Here is a 21515-nt window from a genome sequence, read left to right as displayed (position 1 = left end):
GATACAATAGGAGAGAGAGCTGTGCCCATAACAGATTACAGTGTAAGGGGATAATAGCAGGACACAAGAGGTAAGGGGAGTCAGTATGAGGTAATATTACCACATATGTTTTGTGATATTACCGCGCACTGAGTATGTGCGGTAGTATAACTGCATTTCATTAATCAAGCCCAATAGGAGAGAGAGCTCTGCCCATACCAGATTACAGTGTAAGGGGATAATGGGGGGCTTGAGGTAAGGGGAGTCAGTATGCTGTACATAATATGGTGCTATGTGTCTACCAAGATACAATAGGAGAAAGCACTCTGCCCATACCAGATTACAGTGTAATGGGGCACACAAGAGCTAACGGGGGAGGGGTCAGTAAACTGTATATAATATGGAGCTGTGAGTCTACCAAGATACAATAGGAGAGAGCACTATAATGGGGTACACAAGAGGTAGGGGGGGGGGGGGGTGGTAAGCTGTATATACTGTAATATGGTGCTTTGAGTCTACCGAGATATAATAGGAGAAAGAGCACTGCCCATACCCGATTGCAGTGTAAGGTGATAATGGGGAAGGGGGGGGGGGGACGACAACACAACAGGTAAGGAAGGGGGTCAGTAAGCTTTTTATAGAATGAAGCTGTGTATCTAGCCAGATACAATAGGAGAGACAGCTCTGCCCATACCAGATTACAGTGTAAGGGGATAATGGAAGAATGCAAAAGATATAATATAATATAGAAAGATATAATATAGAAATAAGGCTGTTTTGGGTATTCAGACGACCATTGGGGGGCACGGTTGTAAGTTCCTTACCTCCACAACATGGATGGTGTATTGTGGGTAGAGGAGGAGGAGTCCTGTAACGGGTTCTCCCGGACTGTAGCGCTGGAACTGCTGTTCCCAGAATTCTGCAAGAAATAAGCGGAGTCAGTATTCCTCCTAACATCCGTCCCTTGTGTGTCCTGTGTCACCCACAACAAGCATCACAGACAAGCCAAAACAAATAAATGCTGTTCCTATAATGGAGTCTGTAAGGGATGGCTCTGACATTTTAGAGGTTTTTGGGGTTTTCCTATTGACACTTCAACAACGCATTTCGCGGGTCAGGTCCACTTCCTCAGGTATCATAAGGCTCAGTACCTGAATAATTGAGCCAGACCTACGAAACGCATTGTTGGAGTACCAGTTTAAAATCCTAAAAAAAACTGATGACAATTTTGTGAGATAAGCGTTTTACTTACTGTTCTGTTCTTAAGTTCTGATACTTACACGGGGGATCCTCCTACCCCATACACAAGTCCCACTCCGTCCTCCTGCCGTCTGCCGGTCAGCCGTGGTGAGCCCCAGTAACAGGCTCAGTGCCGCCAATTCTGTGTCTACTGCGTATGCTCGGGTCTGCGCATGCTTGTTCGACTGAACAGCAGACTGCGGGAGGACAGCGTATCCAAGCTTTACTTTAGCTGATCTCTGGGTCTCTATAAAGAGAACCAGAGACGTTGGACAAAAGATTTTATACATATCTGAGGCTTCCTCCAGCCCCATAAGCCTGGATCGCTCCCACACCGCCGTCCTCTGCTGCCTCTATCCGCCGGTACCGGGTCCCGTACTTTCGGCCAGTCGACGCAAGTGCAGTGCGTCACTGCCAGCGGACGCGGGCAATTGTACGCAAGAATAGGGACTCCCTCCAAGTCCTTACGCATGCGCCTCCATACTACACAGGTGCATGTGTAAGCATATGAAGGGAGTCCCTGCTCTTGCGTACAATTGGCCGCGACCGCCGGAAGTGACGGGACCAGGTAGCGGCGATAAAGGCAGCGGAGGACGGTGGCGTGGGAGCGACCCAAGCTTATGGGGCTGGAGGAAGCCCCAGGTATGTATAAAAGCTTTTTGATTTTTTTAATATAGAGCGTCTCTGGCTCCCTTTAAGTTCAAGGTATTACCTCATTAGCATCAATCTTTAGTGCCTTCATAACACCTGTAATTACTCCGCTGCTAACCTTCACAAAGAAATAACTGACCCACCAATCCTGGACCGGATTTTTTTTTTCGGTTTTTTTTAGCTAAAAGAGTTCCCAATTTTTTAAAATGCAAAAGTTTGCAACTTTTGTCTGAATCATATCAAAACACAGCCTAAGGCTGCCCAGAGGTTTTTGTTTCTTTTTGTTTAAATATTGGCTTGTGTACAGGGATGGATTCAGCCTTATTGGAGCCATTGTTGGAAAGAGGTTTTCTGTATCCAGAAAAACCACAAATACTTTGCCATCATATTATTAGGAGCTGTGCCACAGCAGGCACTAAGAAAAATAATCAGAGCTATCTTAACACCATCCAAGCTGCCTTTAATGTAATTTGTGGCTCAGCTCTTTCTGTGAGATTCTGCAAACTCACTTTATCCTGCTATGACCCAGGGGATGCTGCAAACCTTTCCTACCTTACATCAGAAACATGAAGAAATAAAATATCCATTCCAGATATTCCAAATTAATTCTTAAAGTGAGTCTGAAGCCTTCTAAAAATTATCTTTTTATTAAACATGTATCTTTAGCAATATCAGCAGTGCTAAAACTAAGCATTACTGCGGCAGAACTATATCATTAACCTCCTGAGCGGTATGGACGAGCTCAGCTCATCCATTACCGCCAGTCTCTTCGCAGACTCTTCTATCACCACCAGGCGTCGCTATGGCGAGGATCAGGACTCCGCATGACGTTGAACGTCATGTCCGATCGTAGCCATAGCGACGACAAAGCTGCATGAAGAAGTTACGGCTTTCGCGAGATCCCGGAGCGGTAAATATAGACGGCGGCGATCGGGAGCGGGACGCAGCACCGGGGCAATCAGGGAACACATGTAGCTAGCCTAGTGCTAGCTACATGATTTAAAACAAGTTTTTTTTTTTCAAAGTAGCCCTCCCGTGGACGAAAGTCCATAACTATTGAACGCCAGGGAGGTTTAACCCCCCAAACCCTGGGACAAAATGCGGGGAGCGCTTCCTGTAAGAGGCAGAGCTTAGTGCTGTAGCTCTGCCTCTACTCGTCACTCCCCGCCGATCGCCGCCTCTCCCCGCCCCTCTCAGTCTTCTCTCACTGAGAGGGGCGGCGATCAGCGGGGGATTGATGCTAATGGAGGCAGAGCTACAGCGCTAAGCTCTGCCCCCCCCCCCCCCCGCAGCAAAATCCACGACTTGGAAAGTAGTGGCGTTTTGCCCTGCTATATGGGGGGTTTCATGACATTGTTCTGCCATGGAAATGTGGCGTTTTAGCACTGCTGATATTGCTAATGATAAATGTCTAATAAAAAGATGATTGTTAGAAGGCCTCAGACTCTCTTTAACCACTTCACCACTGAGGGGTTTTACCCCCTGAGCACCAGAGCAATTTTCACCTTTCAGCGCTCCATCCATTCATTCGTCTATAACTTTATTATTATTTATCGCAATGAAATGAACTATATCTTGTTTTTTCCGCCACCAATTAGGCTTTCTTTAGATGGGACATTATGCCAAGAATTATTTTTTTCTAAATGTGTTTTAATGGGAAAATAGGAAAAAATGTGGGGAAAAAAAAAATATTTTTCAGTTTTCGGCCATTATAGTTTTTAAATAATGCATGCTACTGTAATTAAAACCCATGAAATGTATTTGCCCTTTTGTCCCGGTTATAAAACCGTTTGAATTATGTCCCTATCACAATGTTTGGCGCCAATATTTCATTTGGAAATAAAGGTGCATTTTTTTCAGTTTTGCGTCCATCCCTAATTACAAGCCCATAGTTTATAAAGTAACAGTGTTATACCCTCTTGACTTAAATATTTAAAAAGTTCAGTCCCTAAGGTAACTAATTATGTATTTTTTTTAATTGTAAATTTTTGAATTTTTTTTTAATTACAAAAAAAAAAAAAATGGGGAGTGTGGGAGGTAATGAGTTAATTTTTTGTGTAAAAGTCATTTATTTGTATGTGAAAAATGTGTAGGGTGTAGTTTACTATTTGGCCACAAGATGGCCACAGTAACTTTTTGCTTTATTGCGACCTCCAAGCCTCCTTCCGGAAGCTTGGAGGAAGAATAAGGAGGCTGGACACGTAAGTTTCTTCTCACAATGATCGCGCTGCCCATAGGAGAGCAGCGGGTCATTGTGGGGCTTAGATCAACGAACGGGAATGGATTTTCCCGTTCATTGATCTCCGGGCGAGCGGGCGGCGGCGTGTTTACTAGCGGCGGGCGGCGTGTTTACGAGCGGGAGCGCGGGCAGCGTCGGGAACGCGGAAAGTACGTGTTTCTCCGTCCCTGGTTGTCAAAGGATGGAAAAAGGGGCGGAGAAATACGTACGCGCGGGGGTAAAGTGGTTAAAGAGAACCAGAGACGAAGCACCCTCATGTATTTTACCATATATATCAGTGGGAACATTAGAGAAAACACCTACCCTGCTCTCGGTTTCATCCTTCACTGCTCAGCCTGCTTGTTATCAGCCCTGATAAAATCCCTGACTGAGCATTCAGTCTGGCTTTGCTAAGGAATCATTATAGCTGAGTCATTATAGCAGAGCCAGCAGGGGGCAGGCTTGGACTTGAAAAGACATGAGAGAACACAGACTGAGCTATAAATATTACTAACAAAGCCAGACTGAATGCTCAGTCTGGATTTTATCAGGGCTGATAAGAAACAAGCTGAGCAGTGCAGAATGAAACAGAGAGCAAGGTAGGTGTTTTCTCTAATGTTCCCACTGATATATATGGTAATATACATGAGGGTGCTTCGTCTCTGGTTCACTTTAAGTGTCAAATATCATTCTTATGTAAAGATTTCCCATTTGCAAAAGTACCAAGCGCTGCCCCCTTGTGGCCAGTATGTGTCAGAGCACAGGTGGGATAAGTACTGCACCTCCGAGGTCTCGCTTGTCCGCCAGGTTCGGGGAGATCTTGGAGACAAAGATTAGCCGATGAAGAATCGATTTCTAGAACAAAACAAAGAATAGTCCAAAGTCAAATTCAGCATAAAACTAAAGTGCATCAATCTTTATCTTCTGTAGTGAGACGGACAAGCCACTGAAATCTCTGAAAAGGACTTGTGGCTACCAGCGACGGTCAATGAGGTGGTAGAGAGGACCTGTACTGAAATTAAAATCTTTCCTCACCCTGATTTACATTCTGAAATTTATCACAGCTGGCGACATCTTTACTGCTGGCAGATGCATCACTGAGGAATGTTTGTTTTCGCTATTGTTCCAAAGTCAGCAAAAATAAACACCTGGGGCCATATGCAATTCCCCTTTTTCACCTGAGTTTTCTCCCAGGTGATATTTTCACAACTTGTAAATAAAATGCCTTTTACACCATCAGCAAGCAAACACTCAGAATCATTTTGGCAGCAGTTTTCACTTTATTTTTGGTACTTTTTCCATTGCAAAGTGCTAAACAGTTATTTTAAATTGAAGATAAAAAATTATCTCCTAGGAGAAAAAGTGATTTGCATATGGGCCCTGGTCCCCAGAATTCCGAATATCTACACAACATGGAATTAGCGTCTACATGTCTGGATGCTCTTTTACTGTCTGCTATTCCAACACGAACTCCTCTCCATGTCCACTATCTGTTGTTGTACCACAAGGCTCTGGTCTCGGACCTCTCATCTTCTCCAACTATACTCATGGCCTGGGACAACTAATATGCTCTTTTGGGTTCCAGTATCACCTCTACGCTCATCTCTCTCTCTCAGCTCCTGACCTCTCCATTATCTTGAGTTCCTGACTGACTATTGTCTCTGCATTCATATCATCCCGTTTCCTCAAACTTAACATGAGCAAAACAGAGATTGTGATATTCCCTCCATCTCTTTCTGCTCCCCCACCTATAGTTACCATCAATGTAGAAAATACCCAATTACCTCAACTCCTAAAGCATGCTCTTTGGGGGTAACTCTCATTTCAACCAATCACATATTAACACATTAACAACCTCCTGCTACTTCTATCTCAAAAATGTCTCCAGGATTCGTCCCTTCCTTACACAAGAGGCTACTAAAATGCTTGTACATGCTCTAATCATATCCAGTCTTGATTATTGTAACACTCTATTCTGCGGCCTACCAAAAAACAGACTGGTATCACTCCGGTCCCTACTGAACTCTGCTTCTCATCTCATCCACCTCTCCTCCTGCTCCTCTGATGCTGCCCCTCTCTCTCTGACAATCCCTTCATTGGCTACCAATCCTCCTAGGGATTGAGTTCAAACTCCTAACACCATCATACAAAAAGAGACACCCTCTTGTTGTCCAACTTGGTCACCTCCTGGATGTGTGAGTGAGAGGACTTCTCACGAGTGTCACCTCTCCTTTAGAACTCTCTCCCACAGCCTATTCGTCATGCTCCAAGCCAGGAAATTTGTAAAGCTACCCTCACGACACACCTATTCAGACAAGCTTATCATTTGCTATAGCTAGAATTTAAACGAGTGCTGAAGGGGGGTAGGGGAAAAAAAAGAGCTGAACTTACCGGGGGCTTCTAACGGTCCCCCGCAGACATCCTGTGCGGAGGGCCAGAGCGAGACCGCTGTTGAACACAGGAGGATGGGCGAAGACTCGATAGGATCCGGAGGCTTCCCCCTACCAAGGTGAGTACCCCCCAGGGGAACTTTTTGTCGTTACAGGTTTTCTTTAAAGTCGGAAATTCCAGAAGTGAACCAGAGGCGGGACCGGAGCATCGGTGAGTGGCTGTGCGGGCACAGGATGTCTGCGGGGGACCATTAGAAGCCCCAGGTAAGTTCAACTCTGAAAGTGAATGGGCTGGTGCACACCAGAGCAGTTCATTTTTTCCACAAAACGCAAACTCGGGGGCGGCAGCATTTTTGAGATTTCTGAGGCGTTTCTGCCTCAATGTTAAAGTATAGGAAAGTGGAAAACATCTCTGAAAAACGCTAGATCAGAGGTTTTCCAGGCGTTTTTGTTACAGAAGCTGTTCAGTAACAGCATTACTGTAACAATATATGTAATCTGCTACACAAAAATGCTGCAAAAAACGCTAGGCATGTTTAGAAAACCTCTGTAACATGCCTAGAATCGCTCTGAAATCTGCTTCAAAAACCTCTAGTTTTGAGGATCTGTTAGCGGTTTTTGGTGTGCACTGGGCCTGTGTCAGCGTGGAGACGTCAGCTGACCGGCAGGCTGTGTATTTTTTGAAGAAGGATAAGGGTTTTTCTATGTGGTTGTGTATATGGTTCTTTTTAATAAACTTTTTGATATCTGTATGCAGACGCTTTCCTTAGTTATATTCACAAGGTACTCAGTGTGACGGGAAACGGCTCCCCTTTGAGTAGGGTTATAGATGAATACTATCTTCTAGCGCTCCCCCTTCCCCGCACAAACTACCTACCTGATGCCTAACCCTAATCTCCACCCCCCCCCCCCCCCGCACAAACTACCTACCCGATGCCTAACCCTAGCCTTAACCTCCCTGCCAATCGCCACCTTCCCCCATTGCAAGAAGTAACAAAAAAAACAACGTAATTTCCTGAACACCGCCATGGGCACCTATTGACATATCGGCATTGAAGCATAATTTGGTCGCCTGCTGCGCCTGATACAAAGCAGGCACTGTAGCAGCACACACTATTAAACGGGCGGTGCGGGCGACCAAATTACCCCTCTATGCCGATATTTCAATAGGTGCCCAAACTTCCGCTGCTAGCGGGCACAAAAATTGCCTGTTTGGTTATATATACCCCCCTTCCCTATTATTACATTATCATTATTATTATTAAGGCACTCTTATATCCAGCAGTCCTGGGGGACTCACCGTCTCGTCTCTGGCGTTCAGCACCATCCGCTTGTTGTGGAGGAGGTGGAAGTAGCTGTTTCCCCCCTTTTCTGATGGGGTGGCTTCACGCTTCCACGAATGCTCCCGAGATCTCCCCGCCTCCATCTATATACACTGTACAGGGGCGGGGGCGCTAGTGTGATAAACAAAAGTGAAAAAAAAAAATCACATACGTAAAACAAAACAGAAAAAAAAAAAGATAACACACAGTGCTAAATAAATAAAATAATCAGGAGAGATTAGAAGTTGAAAAAAGTTGAGTTGATATCCTGAGAACAATCAGGTTTCAGTTTGTTTCAGTCCTGATTATTTACTATTGTGGTATCCAGGGAACAGACTCTCCCCCCCCCCCCACCCCCCTCCTGCACCGATTTTGGCTTCACTTCCTTTGTGTGCTTTGTTGGATTTTTCTGTTGCCTGGAGACAACTTAAATACGCTAATTGGCCACATTCTAGTGCTGGACGAGACATCGCTGCCTTTGTGACTTCTTAGCGCTGCTCCTCCTCACTACCTGCCACGCTAACAACACAAGCCTGGCAGGTAGTGGTGATTGTTTACAAAACCCACCCTGTACAGAGCTGCTGCTGGGTCGAGAAAACGTGAATTATTCTGAGCTGCATGCAAAATTAATGCAAACTGAGCCAGTCCAATTCTGCAGAGAGTGTGTTTGATTGGGCTAGTTTGAATTTGCATTAACATTAAATTTGCATACCAGCTGGAATTTGAGCCTTAATTTGAGTCTGCTGGGAATACACGGGTCGATTTTGGCACTTGGATTCTGCGCCCGATCGCTTTGCCCGCTCAATTCTCTTATCTTCCGCTCGTTATTCTTATCTTTTTTCAATTCACTTCGATGACAAATCTCAGGGTTTTCTTTATTTTTAAAAGCACTTGGTTAAATGGCAGTTGCTCCGGTTGGGTAGGCGGGTACTACTAACCTTCCCTTCTTCCAATATAGGGCAATATACTTTAGTTCAGGTGGTTTTGTGGCTACACTTGTTATGGGGTTAAAGGTAGTGATAGCCACACTTGTTTTATGACTCTTGTGAGACGGGCACCCAGGCCATGAAGGGCATCAAGGGGAGGCAAGGGAAGGGGTGTGGTAATGGGGGGGGGCATCAAAATTTTGCCAAGTGGCCTCATGAATTGTAGTTATGCCACTGGTTCTAAGTACACACCGCTTACATGCTGCTCAAGGGCCTTTTGTTAGACAAAGTATCCAGCTAATAACTTTCATTTGGGTCCACAGAAAATGGACCTGTACACGTAAAATCATGTATAAGCACAAATCTTCACCCAACCGGTTTCGCATTAAGCTTCGTCAGGGGTGTGAAAGATGGCAGTCCACTGGTAGCTGCTCACAGTTTTGCCACACTGAGAAAGGGAAGTTTTACCAGCCTGGAACTGCTTTTCTTTTCTATATTTTTTTAAATCTTGCTCTTCTGTCAGATCCTCATAAAGCTGCCTGCCCAAGCTCATTGCTTCCTCCTTTTACCATTTGACAGGAACCTTCATATACGTAGGAAATGTGTGATTTACATAAATGTAAGTAGCTCAGACACCTCATCAGGACACTCTTGGCCACAAAGAGAATATTAAAAGGGGAAACAGCTGAGTAATAAGAACACAAAGGGGAATCAGACTCTCAAAGATACCTAGTTTCACCTGAGTTTCTGGCGGAGTTCTTCTTTAATCTTTAGATACAAGTGGAGGAATTCCAGAGACTCTTCATATAATCATCTTCTTGCAGTTCCCATCAGCCCCTCGGAATGGGAACACCTATCAGAACTAGGTTTTCTCCCAACCTAAGCTCCTAGCTACTACTACTAGCCTCTCACTGCACGTGGGATGTGCCATGGCAGGCCTCATCCACCAAGGCCGGAGGATCCTTCTGTCCACATGGCAGCCCTGGATCCCCACGGGCCCTGGAGAGCCTGGTTTTCTCTCCTTCAGTCCTGGCTCTGTGTGCTTCGGCTGTCGGGGGCACGGGGGTCATCCAGCCGGACTCTTGGACCATTTCTCCATCGAGGGAACCCTTTCACTGCTGCGGCCTCGGGGAGATCCTCGCACATCAGTTGGACTGATTATCGGACCCAGGGGTGTTTTATTTGATCTGCAGCCCCAAAGGTCCCTGCCTCTGTCCCTCTCTTCTTGCCTTGGTTCTTCTCTTTGTCTCTCTTAGCTATCCTTTATCTCTCTCTTTCTCTATCCACTCTCTTCCTGGACACACTGCGGGGCATCTGGAACTGCTGTGGAGCAGTGCGAGCGCCGTCAGTAGTTGGCAGGCTGCTCCCCTCACATAGCACTCCAGATTCCCCACGCCTCCTTCACTACAGTTATAGGTGACATGTGTATATATAGGTATATGCTTACTTGTACTACTGTACCTGATTGTAGGTGTTGAAGATCGCATGTATGTGTTTGTGCCATCTCCGACCCTGTATGAGCCAAAAATAATTCCGGGTACAACCCCCGTTGTACTTGGCGAAATAAATAGGATTCTGATTCTAGATCTGCCGGGGTTACAAGCCCGGAACATAGGTGCACAGCTTGTACAACACACCTAATAAACTAAAACAATGTTTTATGAAAGAAAAACTGAAATAAGAGTAAAATAATTACACACTAGGGAGCCACCTACCTGGCCAGGTGGTCTGCTTTCCTTCCATTGTGGTGGTGGAGTGGCCACCCTTCTGCAGGGAGTAGTCTTCTGAAAATAGCATATGGTCCCTCCTACAGGGAACGCCACCAGGACCCTCCTACAAAGAACACCGCGATGAGTCATGCTGTCTGCTCTCCTCTCTGCTAACTTCTTCCTCACCCCCTTTCTTTTGATGAGTCATGCTGTCTGCTCTCATCTCTGCTAACTTCCTCCTCGCCCCCTTTCTTTTGATGAGTCATGCTGTCTGCTCTCATCTCTGCTAACTTCCTCCTCACCCCCTTTCTTTTGACGAGTCATGCTGTCTGCTCTTTTGTCTGCTAACTCCGTCCTCGCCCTAATGAGTCAATCTGTCTGCTCTCCTCATTAGTAACTGCCTCCTGGTCCCCTCCCTATCTGATAAGTCATCTCTCTGCTAACTCCCTCCTGGTGAGTCATGCTGTCAGCCCCCCCCCCCTCCCCTCTCACTCCCCCCAGTTTTGGTCAGAATCGGATTTATATTTTTCTCTGCCCCAGGCTAACTTTTTTGCAGCTTCCCTTCCATGTGCAGCAGCCCCCTCCTATTCCTTGTGCAGCCCCCTCCTCCATTTCCAACATTCATGTACAGCAGCCTCCTTCAGTTCTATACAGCTCCCTTGGGCAGCAGCTCCCTATTTCTATATGCTGACCCTTATTTGAAACCTTTGTGTTCCATTTGCACAATCCCCCTTCCATATCCAGGTGCCGCCCCTCAGCCAGCTGTCGCCCAAGGCCCGGGCCTTGGCGGCCTTTCCAAAAATCTGTCCTGGTTTTGGTGCATCTGTACCCAATAAAAACAATCCACCACTTTATTCATCATTTTGTAGACACCTTTTATTCCGTCAGGTAAGAAAACAGATAAAATCAGAACTTGCATACAAAAGGAGGAATGACTGCATAGAAATTCATAGTAAAAAACAAGTCCAAAAGTTAAATTGCTTTAACGTATCAAAATAGCTGCCTTCACAAGGCCTTCATCGTCATATATATATTATATTTCTATATAAAATCAGCCACTTTTACAGACTTAATAATAAATAGCTTTTGTAGAATTCCACTGCAGAAAATTGTCAGAGGACTGCATTATAAATCCGATACACCAAAAATATACAGCATCTGTCTTTATTAAACACAGCGGCGGTCAGGGGCGCCACGCGGCAGGTCCTCGGCGGACTTGTTCATATAGAGCCCAGCTGTCGGGCTGTCACCCGCATCACTCATTACTTACAGAGTCCCTGGCCCACAGCGACAGGCATGCTTGTTCCGGGTCAGAGGAGCTCCAGTAGTGAGTAATATGGAGACAGCAGGATAGTGCATCAGGATCAGGAGGTTGGGGGGTAAGACAGCAAACCTCACATGTCAGCTGTAATAGTGTCTATTTCAACAGGAGGAGTTAGAGAGGAGGAGAGAAATAGAAGAGGGAGATAGGGATGGAAGAAAAAAAGTGTGGGATAGGAAAAGAAGAGGGGGGGGGGGGTAGAAAAGAGGAGAGAGGAGAAGAGGGTATGGGCAGTGGGGGGCAGGGGAGGGGTGATGAGTAAAAAGAAGAAAGGAGGAAATGGGGGGAGGGAGTGGTGAGAGGGCAGGAAGGAGAGGAGGGGATATAGAGAGAGAGAGAGGGGATAGGTGAAAGGGAGGGAAGAGAAGGAGGGGGGGGGGGGATAGAGGAGAGGAAAGATTGGGGAAGCAGGAAAGAGAGAGAGAGAGAGAGAGAGAGAGAGAGAGAGAGAGAGAGAGAGAGGCAGACGGGAGACAGAATGAGAGGCAGTAGAGGAGGGGTGAAGAGTAGTGATGCTCATGTCTAGGAGAACTCCTGCAGAAGCATGGATTGGTTTGATCACCTGATAGATTTCTAAAGCTGATTTGCTGTGCTTTAGCACATGATCATGATTAGCAAATCAGAGCCTTACATATCTACCACCTGACCAAACTGATCACATGCTTCTCCATGAGTTCTCCTAGACATGACTATGGCTAGTGAAGAGAGAGAGAGGAGGGGCGAGGAGAGAAGGAAAGGAGAGCGAGGGAGAGAGAGAAAGGTGTAATGGAGGAGAGTGGGAGAAGAAGAAAAAAAAAAAGAAAATGTGTGTATTAAAGGGGCGCTATGGTGAAAAATTTTAAAATTTGTCCAAACATACACAAATAAGTACATTTTTTCCAGAGTAAAATGAGCCATAAATGACTTTTCTCCTATGTTGCTGTCACTTACAGTAGGTAGTAGAAATTTGACAGAAGCGATAGGTTTTGGACTAGTCCATCTCCTCATGGGGGATTCATTTATTTTCAAAAGCACTTAGTGAATGGCAGTTGCTCTGTCCAGCTGCCAAAAAACTGTGTAGCGAACAGGGAAGCTGGCCAGCATCATTGTTTAAATCCTTTTTAAGGAATATCTTTTTAAAGAATAAAAGCCTTGCTGAGAATTCCCATGAGGAGATGGGCTAGTCCAAAACCTGTCACTTCTGTCAGATTTCTACTGCCTACTGTAAGTGACAGCAACATAGGAGAAAAGTAATTTATGGCTCATTTTACTCTGGAAAAAAACGTACTTCTTATTTGTCTGTTTGCACATATTTTAACATTTTAAATTTGTTTGCCATAGTGCCCCTTTAATTTTTACCACAGCATAACTTTTTTCCTTTATAGCACATTTCGTGCCTAGGAGTGTATTTATCAAAATAAAATTCACTCTCTACAAAAATGTTAAAGTCACATGGCATCAGGACAAGTTTGTGTTCCCTTACTAAGCCGTTGCTCCAAAACTATCTGGTAAACATCAAATATGTTATTGTTCACAAATTGAGATTTTGTACCCGAAAATCCAGTGCTGAGCCCCCCCCCAATAAGCCCTGCGGATGTTGCGGACCTCCACCGCAGAGAAAAATCCCACCTTACATAGTGCAAACATGTCTGACAGCCGCTCGACACAACAGGATGATAGAAAAAGCCGTAAAAAGTACTGTTAAAAATAGCCCAGCACTTAGGGGGGAGTTCAATGCGCATCAGAGATCTTTCAACTACTCCCTACTCCCAAACCCATTTACTACACAAGATGCTTTCAGAGCATTAACAAACAGCCTGAGGTAACCTCACATTGCGGTTCCCATACTGCCGTCCTCTGCCTTTGTACTGAGAGCTTCTATAACCTGTAGGGGGACTCCGACCACCGCTCCCCCCCTTCCCCTTCCTCACAGAGAGGGGCTAGAATTCACCTTAATGACAGAAAAAACCCCGGGCATCAACACGTATTTTTACACCGCTTCCTTTTACAGGGCTAGGAAATATTTTATGAATGCTACTAGCTGGATCAACCATTCCTAAACAAGGATGGGGGCCTTCGTGATCATTTATCATGTAATAATTATCATGTAATTATACTTGCTGAAAGTAGGGGATCTCATAAATAATGCGATGTGCCTGTATTTCTGAAAAGGACGCTGCAGTAAGTCTAGACTTCATGCTTGGAAACGTTATCAGCACTCCAGTAGAGGGAGGATATGAGCCGTGGCCCTTTCCCATTTGGCCACAGTTCCCTGAATCGCTAAGCTGCACCATTCACGGCTATAGGGATACAGCTGCGGGCTGTATACATCTGCAGCATACCGTCCAGATATGCACGGCAGTGTGATGTGCATGACAAGCTACTAGAGACAGACACAGGACATTTATTTGGTGCGTTTCTCCTGGCAGACTCAAAGCGCCAGAGCTGCAGCCACTAGGATGTGCTCTATAGGCAGTGGCAGTGTTAAGGAGTCTTGCCCAAGTCCTCCTTACTGAATAGGTGCTGGCTCACTGAAGAGAAAGCGCCGACATTCGAACCCTTTTCTCCTGTGTCAGAGGCGGAGTACTCCACCAATACACTATCCAGCCACTGGGCGGCATTTCCCCGCCCCACTTGTATGCAGGAAACCGCTGCAGATTCGGCCCCCGAATAGGGCGTAGTGGAAGTAGGCCCTTAGAGCAGTGGAGGCAGTTGAGTTCAAAGTATATTATTCTACAGAGATCAATACACACTGCAGCTGATTTCCTATCAGCATAACAGCATACACTGTACATATGGAGGTAGCAGAGATCAGCATCAGCACACACTGAAACTAGTTTACTGTCAGTATAGGCACAAAGTACTAACTTATACTGGAGGTAGCAGAGATCAGGACAAACTGCAGCTAGTTTGGTATCAATATAAGCACAGAGAAGCAGCTTATACTGTACATACTGGAGGTAGCAGAAATCAGCACACACACTGCAGCTAGTTTACAATAACTGTAAGCACAGAGTAATCTATACAGTACATACGGGGGGATGACATGCTTATATCTTTAAAAAACGGCATGAAGTTTTGGCCATTGCACATAGAAAATTAATGAATAATGCAAAAATGGTTTATTATCTTGGTGGCGGGATTTGCAAAGCTGGCTTCCTGTGGCAATGTCAGATACTGTTTGACTGGACTAAACAAGTGTCTATGAGACGTCCAGACTCCTCCCTCATCCCATCATTACCCACAGAAAATAATCAGAGCAGCCAGTCCTTCCCTGTGATCACAGAAATGACCCCGCCCACAGGGGAGGGAGTAAATGGAGGTGGGTGGAGACAGGTGATGTAAGAAACTCCCCCCTTTGCTGGAAGCATCTTTACTTAGGGCACACAACTCTGGGCCATGTGACTGACTTTTCAAAAGGGAATTGCTCTGGAACAGCTGCATCAAATGTGAAAAATTGTACGAGCTATACTATAGTGTCCTATTCACCTCTACTGGACAGGAGACATCCAGGGCTATCTGTACATATAACAATCTAGGTATTTCACCTCGTTATAATTTTAAAAATGTCACTTGTACTGTAGTGACAAAAGTATAATAGCTGAAACAAACTCATTGCACAGCTTGAAAACTGAATCCAATTTACCCTTCAGCGAACTACAATTTCTTACACGTCAAACCACCATATCCCTCCCTGCTACCACGGCAACAGCCCACAGCTGGAGGGAGCTGCCCAAATCCTCCATCCCTGGATGCTGATTGGCTCAAGACAGTCAAGTTTTCGTATTGCCAAACTTCATTTTTACCATGAAACTGACATAAACTGAAGTTGTAGCTCACGGAAACTTTATGGGATTAAAATGCTATATAAAAAAATATATAATAAACTTTCCATTTCATTCTGCCTATATTATATTTCCAAAAATGTACAGAAATGTACAGAAAGCATCAACTTTGCAACCGTGGCAACAATTAATTTGTCTGGAGTACAGACAGCCCAAACACTCCCAACTTACTGAATCGGTAATTAGCTGCACCTAAAACGAGCCTCTGTTACTTGTTATCAACACTGACTAATCAGGCTGTTCAGGGAAAAAGTGGCACGCCTATCATTCAGTTTCTGTCGAAAACCTTGCAGAATGGTTGTGCTTTATATGCACATAAGAACACAAAAGGAGTCTAAATAAAAGGCTTGGCATTAATCTATGCAATATATAGAGCTGAACTAAAAAGAAAATTAAATGGTTTCTTACCAAAGGTTGAATGCCCCTTTAATTTATATAGGCTGAGATGTTGAATATCTGCCCTGGGCTGATCCTGTGCAGACACTCCCAGCTACCACTTCCTGTCACCAGCTGAGTGCGTGTATTAGTCACAAGAGTTTGCCAAGATCCCAGCAAATAATATACTATAGTGTCCTGGAGGAAACGACTGGTCTATTTGGCTGCAGTAATGTCTGAATCACACAAGAAACAAGCATGCAGCAGATCTGACAATAACGTCAGAAACAACTGAACTGTTCCATGCTTGTTCAGGGGTTTATGGTTAAATATTAGAGGCAGAGGACCAGCAGGATCGCCAGGCAACTGGTATTGCTTAAAAGGAAATAGATAGGTCATCCTCCATATAACTCTCACCTCTGGTTCTTTAGAGACTAGTTACAAGGGAGAAAAATGTATTTTTGTTTGGAATAGTGTGGAAAGGTGTTGCCATAAAAACCCCTTCAAGTCCCTACAGCTGTTGTGTCTCCTAACCCTGGAACCTGTATGGAGCTTTGCAGTCTTAATGCGCAAGTTTAGTCTTTAGGGCAGGAACTGAGCGACAACAATAAAAACTGTCTGTGATTCTAAACCTTCAGCTCAATACACACACTAGATAAAAGCACAGAAAAGATTCTTGATGAATAAACGACATCTATGCACGGCGTGTCTCTGTACACACATGATCATTCTAAACACTGTACAGACTGGGAAGAAAGACTGATGGGAAGGGGGGGGGGGGGGGGGGGGGGGAGTCACACATTCAGAGTTCATCCACGTATGGGTACATGCAACCAATAGTCATTTTTGAACTTGCCATATTTGTACACATGATCTCGACTGGTTTCGCCAGGATAGATTGTTGTGCTCGAGAACCATGATTAAGCATTATCTTTCATATTGTTGGCCAGCCTTCCAACAAACTCTAGCGTGTGTACCAGACTTTCCTCTCTCTACCGCTATTTGTTTTGGTCTCAGAGGGATTTCCTCACTTCCTCTCTGGGCAGGAAGTGATGAAAATTCCTGCAGATGAGGACACAGGACACCAACAACAAAACAAAAAGTCACACATTCAGAGTTCATCCACGTATGGGTACATGCAACCAATGGTCATTTTTGAACTTGCCATATTTGTACACATGACCTCGACTGGTTTCGCCAGGATAGATTGTTGTGCTCGAGAACCATGATTAAGCATCATCTTTCATATTGTTGGTCAGCCTTCCAACAAACTCTAGCGTGTGTACCAGACTTTCCCCTCTTTACCTCTATTTGCTGTGGTCTCAGTTGGAGGGATTTCCTCACTTCCTGTCTGAGCAGGAAGTGAGGAAAATTCCCGCAGATGAGGACACAGGACACCAACGACACACCAAAAGGGATTCTATCGCCTTATCAGACTAATCGCCAATTAAAATTATACTGGAAATGGACCTTATATACATTCTCTAGATCCCCAGCCCAATTAACCACAATGCAAATTCGAGCTAATGCAGAGTGGGTGGGACTCTATGTGTTTGCTGCCAGCACTGGATTGGAAATGGGATAAAATAAACCATGGCATTTGTTTCGGAATAAATGTTTTGGCTGGACCAGCCAAACTTCATATTTTATAATTTTCATCCACGACTTCAAGGAAAAAGTTAGAAAAAAGGATTTTAAAAAAATCCAAACATTTGGTTTAAAAAAAACACCAGATATTAAAAGGTTAAAAACCCAACGGGTTACAAAAGCCCTGGTAATGTGCAATGTGTCCAGCAGATGGCACTGTGGTAGAACAGTTATACATCGACAACGCAGAAATCTCCCTGGATATTGGTATGCAGAGGCACGGCTATGATTTTAGGGGGAATCACAAAATAAGGAAGTCAGGCTACTACAGGTGCAGCTTTAGGAAAAAAAAATCAAGTAATAGCAAAAGCATCTTAAAAGAAACTTGAACAGAGAGGAATATAGAAGGACAAGATATAGTCAACGAGATAATTCTGGCTTGTATGTGCATTTCATGCAAACTGCGCTGCTTGGAGCTGAGCCAATCAATTACAAGTGGAGAGTAAGGTTAAAGAGAATCTGTACTCTAAAATTCTTACAATAAAAAGCATACCATTCTATTCATTATGTTCTCCTGGGCCCCTCTGTGCTGTTTCTGCCACTCCCTGCTGCGATCCTGGCTTGTAATTGCCAGTTTTAGGCAGTGTTTACAAACAAAAGACATGGCTGCTAACCAGCATGTGACAGGCTCAGAGAAGCTCAGTCTGTGACTCCTGCAGGGGGCGTGGAGAGGGTGAATATAACTTCTACCTATCGCAGCAGCGCAGCACATTCCTGCCTGAGCCGACAAAGCCGGCAAAGGAAAGAAGATTAGATTAGAGAACAGAGATAATACAACCACTGTGCAACTAGGAAAGGCTGCAGTAAGACAGACCACATTAGAACAGGTATAGGAACTTATAGGATAGAAGAAATAAGGCTGAACATTTTGTTACAGAGTCTCTTTAAGAATAAAATATTAAAAATGACCTTCACATTTCAAATCGGATGCATGCTGGGATTTTTCAAGCATGGCCGATGAATCGAACTATGCAGCTTGCACAGCTGGCACATTGTTTGGTGAACTCCACACCCAAATTTACCTTTGCAGAGCCTGAGCAGTTTGCACCTCTTTACCATTTTCTATTCAGGTGCCCAATCAAGCTTTTTTTTTTAAAAAACACAAAAATGTAAATTTGCATTATAAGAAAATAAAGATGGCACCGTCCATGTTCCTCCCAGCTCAGGTTTCTTTTCAATTGCTTCAATAGAAGAAGAAAAAAAATAAACAAAACACCCGTTTGTTTTACAATGGAGATTTTTTCTCCCCTTGGCTTCTGAAAGAATTTGTATGAAAAGTAAAGTGCTCGCATTCTTTAACAGAGATTAAAAAAAGGAGCTGCAACGCCACAGCCTCCTCTCCTAACTCTAACCCCGTAACATGTATACATAGATTTCCTCATAAAGCCTGCCACTCTTGTCTGGTGGGAATACTGTACTCCACCAGCAGGAGGCGGCATATCTAGTATTGGCACATCAAGACCTGAAAAAAAAAGTGTATTTAAAAGCAGACCTGAAATCAGAACTTCCGATCTGCTCTAAAAGATAAGCAACATCATAATAATCTTTAAAGTAAAACATGTGTTACACGGATACAAATCCTGCAATACATCTGCAGTGTGTCTACTTCCTGCTTTCATGGAAGCAGACATAGGGTTAACATCCTGTGTTTACAAATTAGCTGCTCTGCCAAGGCAGCCAGCTGACACAGCTGAGTGATCAAATTAAAGTTAAGACTAGTCACAGATGAGGGGGTGGGGATTAGACAGGCTAAACTCTCTAAATACATACAGGGTGCATTTCTCTAGGTTTTCCTCCTGTCCTGCGCAAGAGTTCAGGTCAGTTTTAAGCAATGAATTTTACAATAAATTATGAAGTTTCTCAGCCCTCAAACCTTCATTTTGGGTGGAGTCGGGAGGGCTGAGAGCTGGGTGAAGCCTGCATCACTCCACCCGAAACACAGGCATCAATTTTAAGTGGAGTGTATACTCCAACAACAAAGCATGAGATCCAGCATGGCCCAATCAATACCCGTTCTGAATAAATCACAGCAACTGGTGAGTTAGGCCCAACAGCCTTGTATAAAATAGGAAACTTAGAATTAGGGCGTTGGGATCCTTCTTAGAAGCTGGATTCAGGCACAGGTTTCTTCCTGCCTAGAGAAGAAGTCTGGTATTTCAGTCTCTGCAATGGTCCTGAAGAAGACCTGTCTACCGCCGGCACCTGCCTGGGGGCGCTACCATTCTTGTACAGAGAGACAGACCGCTTCAAAGTCCACTCGGTTTTATTCTGGACATTGGTGGAGCTGTGAGCTCTCCGTATGTCAGCCTGAGTCTTAGTGAGGACGAGGTCCTCTTTCTGACGATGTGGCACGGTGACATGTGCCCTCCCATCAGCCAACACTCCATTGGGCAGAGAGGTCCTGGATGTACCATTATGAAGCTCAGATTTAAGGTTTTCTGGTCCACTCTGTCTTCTAGACTCCTTCTTCAATGAAGCCGTTTTTGATACAGAGGTCTTCCTTTCCTGTAGCCTGGTTTCAGAGGTTCTTGGCATGCCACTGGATCCATCTTTTGCAAGAGATCTTTGGTTGCCATCTTTTTTACTTTGAGGAGCTTTAACCTTATCAGCAGTGTCAGAAGAAGATTGTCCTCCAATAGAAGTCCTGGATTGGGAAAGTCCATCTCCCTTCCCACTCAAGCCACTACTGTGTCGGTGTCTGACTTTCTCCTTGAGTTGTCCCTCTGAAGAGTCCATCTTGGAGGTCACAGGTCTTGACTGGCCACTTGCAGAGATGGTTTCACTGGCGTCATGGCTGTTCATCTGGTTTACCTTTGGCTGAGGTGCAGCGGCTGACTTCTCTGCATTTGTAGCGTCAGACATCATTGGCAAAACAGAGTCATTTGTGTATTTTGGCCTACGTCCAGACTCCAAGTACTCTACCAACTCGCCAGTCTTAGGCTTCTGCCTGTCCTTGGATCCAAATGACCATCGGAGAGGCATTGCCTTACTGAGGCTCAGCTTCAGCTTGGAAGCGGAGGGCACTCTCATGCTGGCACTACGGCCCTTTACCCCACGGACAAAAGCCTTCGTACCACAACCTGCAGGAAGAAAAGAGAAAGGAGAAATCAACAAATCACAAACATAAAAAATACAGTTTTCCTAACAAGGGGAATATGGTCTCTAAAGATTGGTCAATGAACTAATTTGATGCAAATCAAATTTCATGCAAAATGTATGGAGTTTGGAATCGGGCAGATTACCGATTTTTTTTTTGGAACATAAGACACACTTTTTCTCCCCCAAAAGTATGCCCTGCAGTGTAGCTTCAGCTGAACCATGCCCTACCATGCATGCTGAAGGTGCTCAGTGGGGAATGGTGCAGCTCAAGCTGCAGGGCATGGTGCAGTTCTAAGCCACTTGGCAGGGCATAGTGCATCTCAAGCGCTGGGGGGGGGGGGGGGGGAGTGGAGGACACATGCCAGGACATAGTGCAGCTCCATGGCTGCAGGACACAAAAGGATGCCGCGCACAAGAGGAGGACACAGGAGGAAAGCTTATGTACGGTATATACCGTGCTTGTGGCTATGCAAAATGGGAGACTGGAGGACAGTGGAGGTCAGAAGGGTCAGAGAAGGATACAGGGGTGAAGAGGAGGATGCAGGGACACAGAGGAGGACACAAGTGAACACTGAGGCTGCTTTCACAGTGGGACGTTACGGGTGCACATAAGAGCAGCCTGTAACGCAGCCCAACTCACAGTAATGAAAAATCAATGGGCTGTTCACAGTGCCCACGTTGCGTTACATTGTAACGCGGCACGTTCAATGAAAGTGCAGCATGTTGTGCATTATACACGGTTTTAGCTGCGTTAGACTGTATGCACATGCTCAGTAATTATTTTTTTTTTAGTTTTTTTCAGTGCAGGAGAGGAG

At 44.9% G+C, this 21515-nt stretch overlaps 2 protein-coding genes across 2 annotated transcripts in view; both read right to left on the bottom strand.

Annotated features, from left to right (window-relative positions):
- LOC137540762 (testis-expressed protein 47-like) overlaps positions 1-7903 on the bottom strand; it is a 33706-nt gene extending 25803 nt beyond the window's left edge. The window contains exons 1-3 of the mRNA XM_068261913.1: positions 7778-7903; positions 4870-4942; positions 804-898 (exon numbers count right to left, since the gene is read on the bottom strand). Coding sequence (XP_068118014.1) covers positions 804-898; positions 4870-4942; positions 7778-7903 — 294 coding nt within the window. The remainder of the gene's footprint in view (positions 1-803; positions 899-4869; positions 4943-7777) is intronic.
- Positions 7904-16746: 8843 nt separating this feature from the next.
- The window catches only part of USP43 (ubiquitin specific peptidase 43), a 130783-nt gene continuing 126014 nt past the window's right edge, over positions 16747-21515 (bottom strand). Inside the window, exon 15 of the mRNA XM_068263425.1 lies at positions 16747-20681. Within this exon, the coding sequence (XP_068119526.1) occupies positions 19702-20681 (980 nt within the window). The 3' untranslated portion in view covers positions 16747-19701. The remainder of the gene's footprint in view (positions 20682-21515) is intronic.

Source organism: Hyperolius riggenbachi, chromosome 12, assembly GCF_040937935.1.
Source record: "Hyperolius riggenbachi isolate aHypRig1 chromosome 12, aHypRig1.pri, whole genome shotgun sequence".
NCBI lineage: Eukaryota > Metazoa > Chordata > Amphibia > Anura > Hyperoliidae > Hyperolius > Hyperolius riggenbachi.
This window is presented reverse-complemented; position numbering and strand designations above follow the sequence as displayed.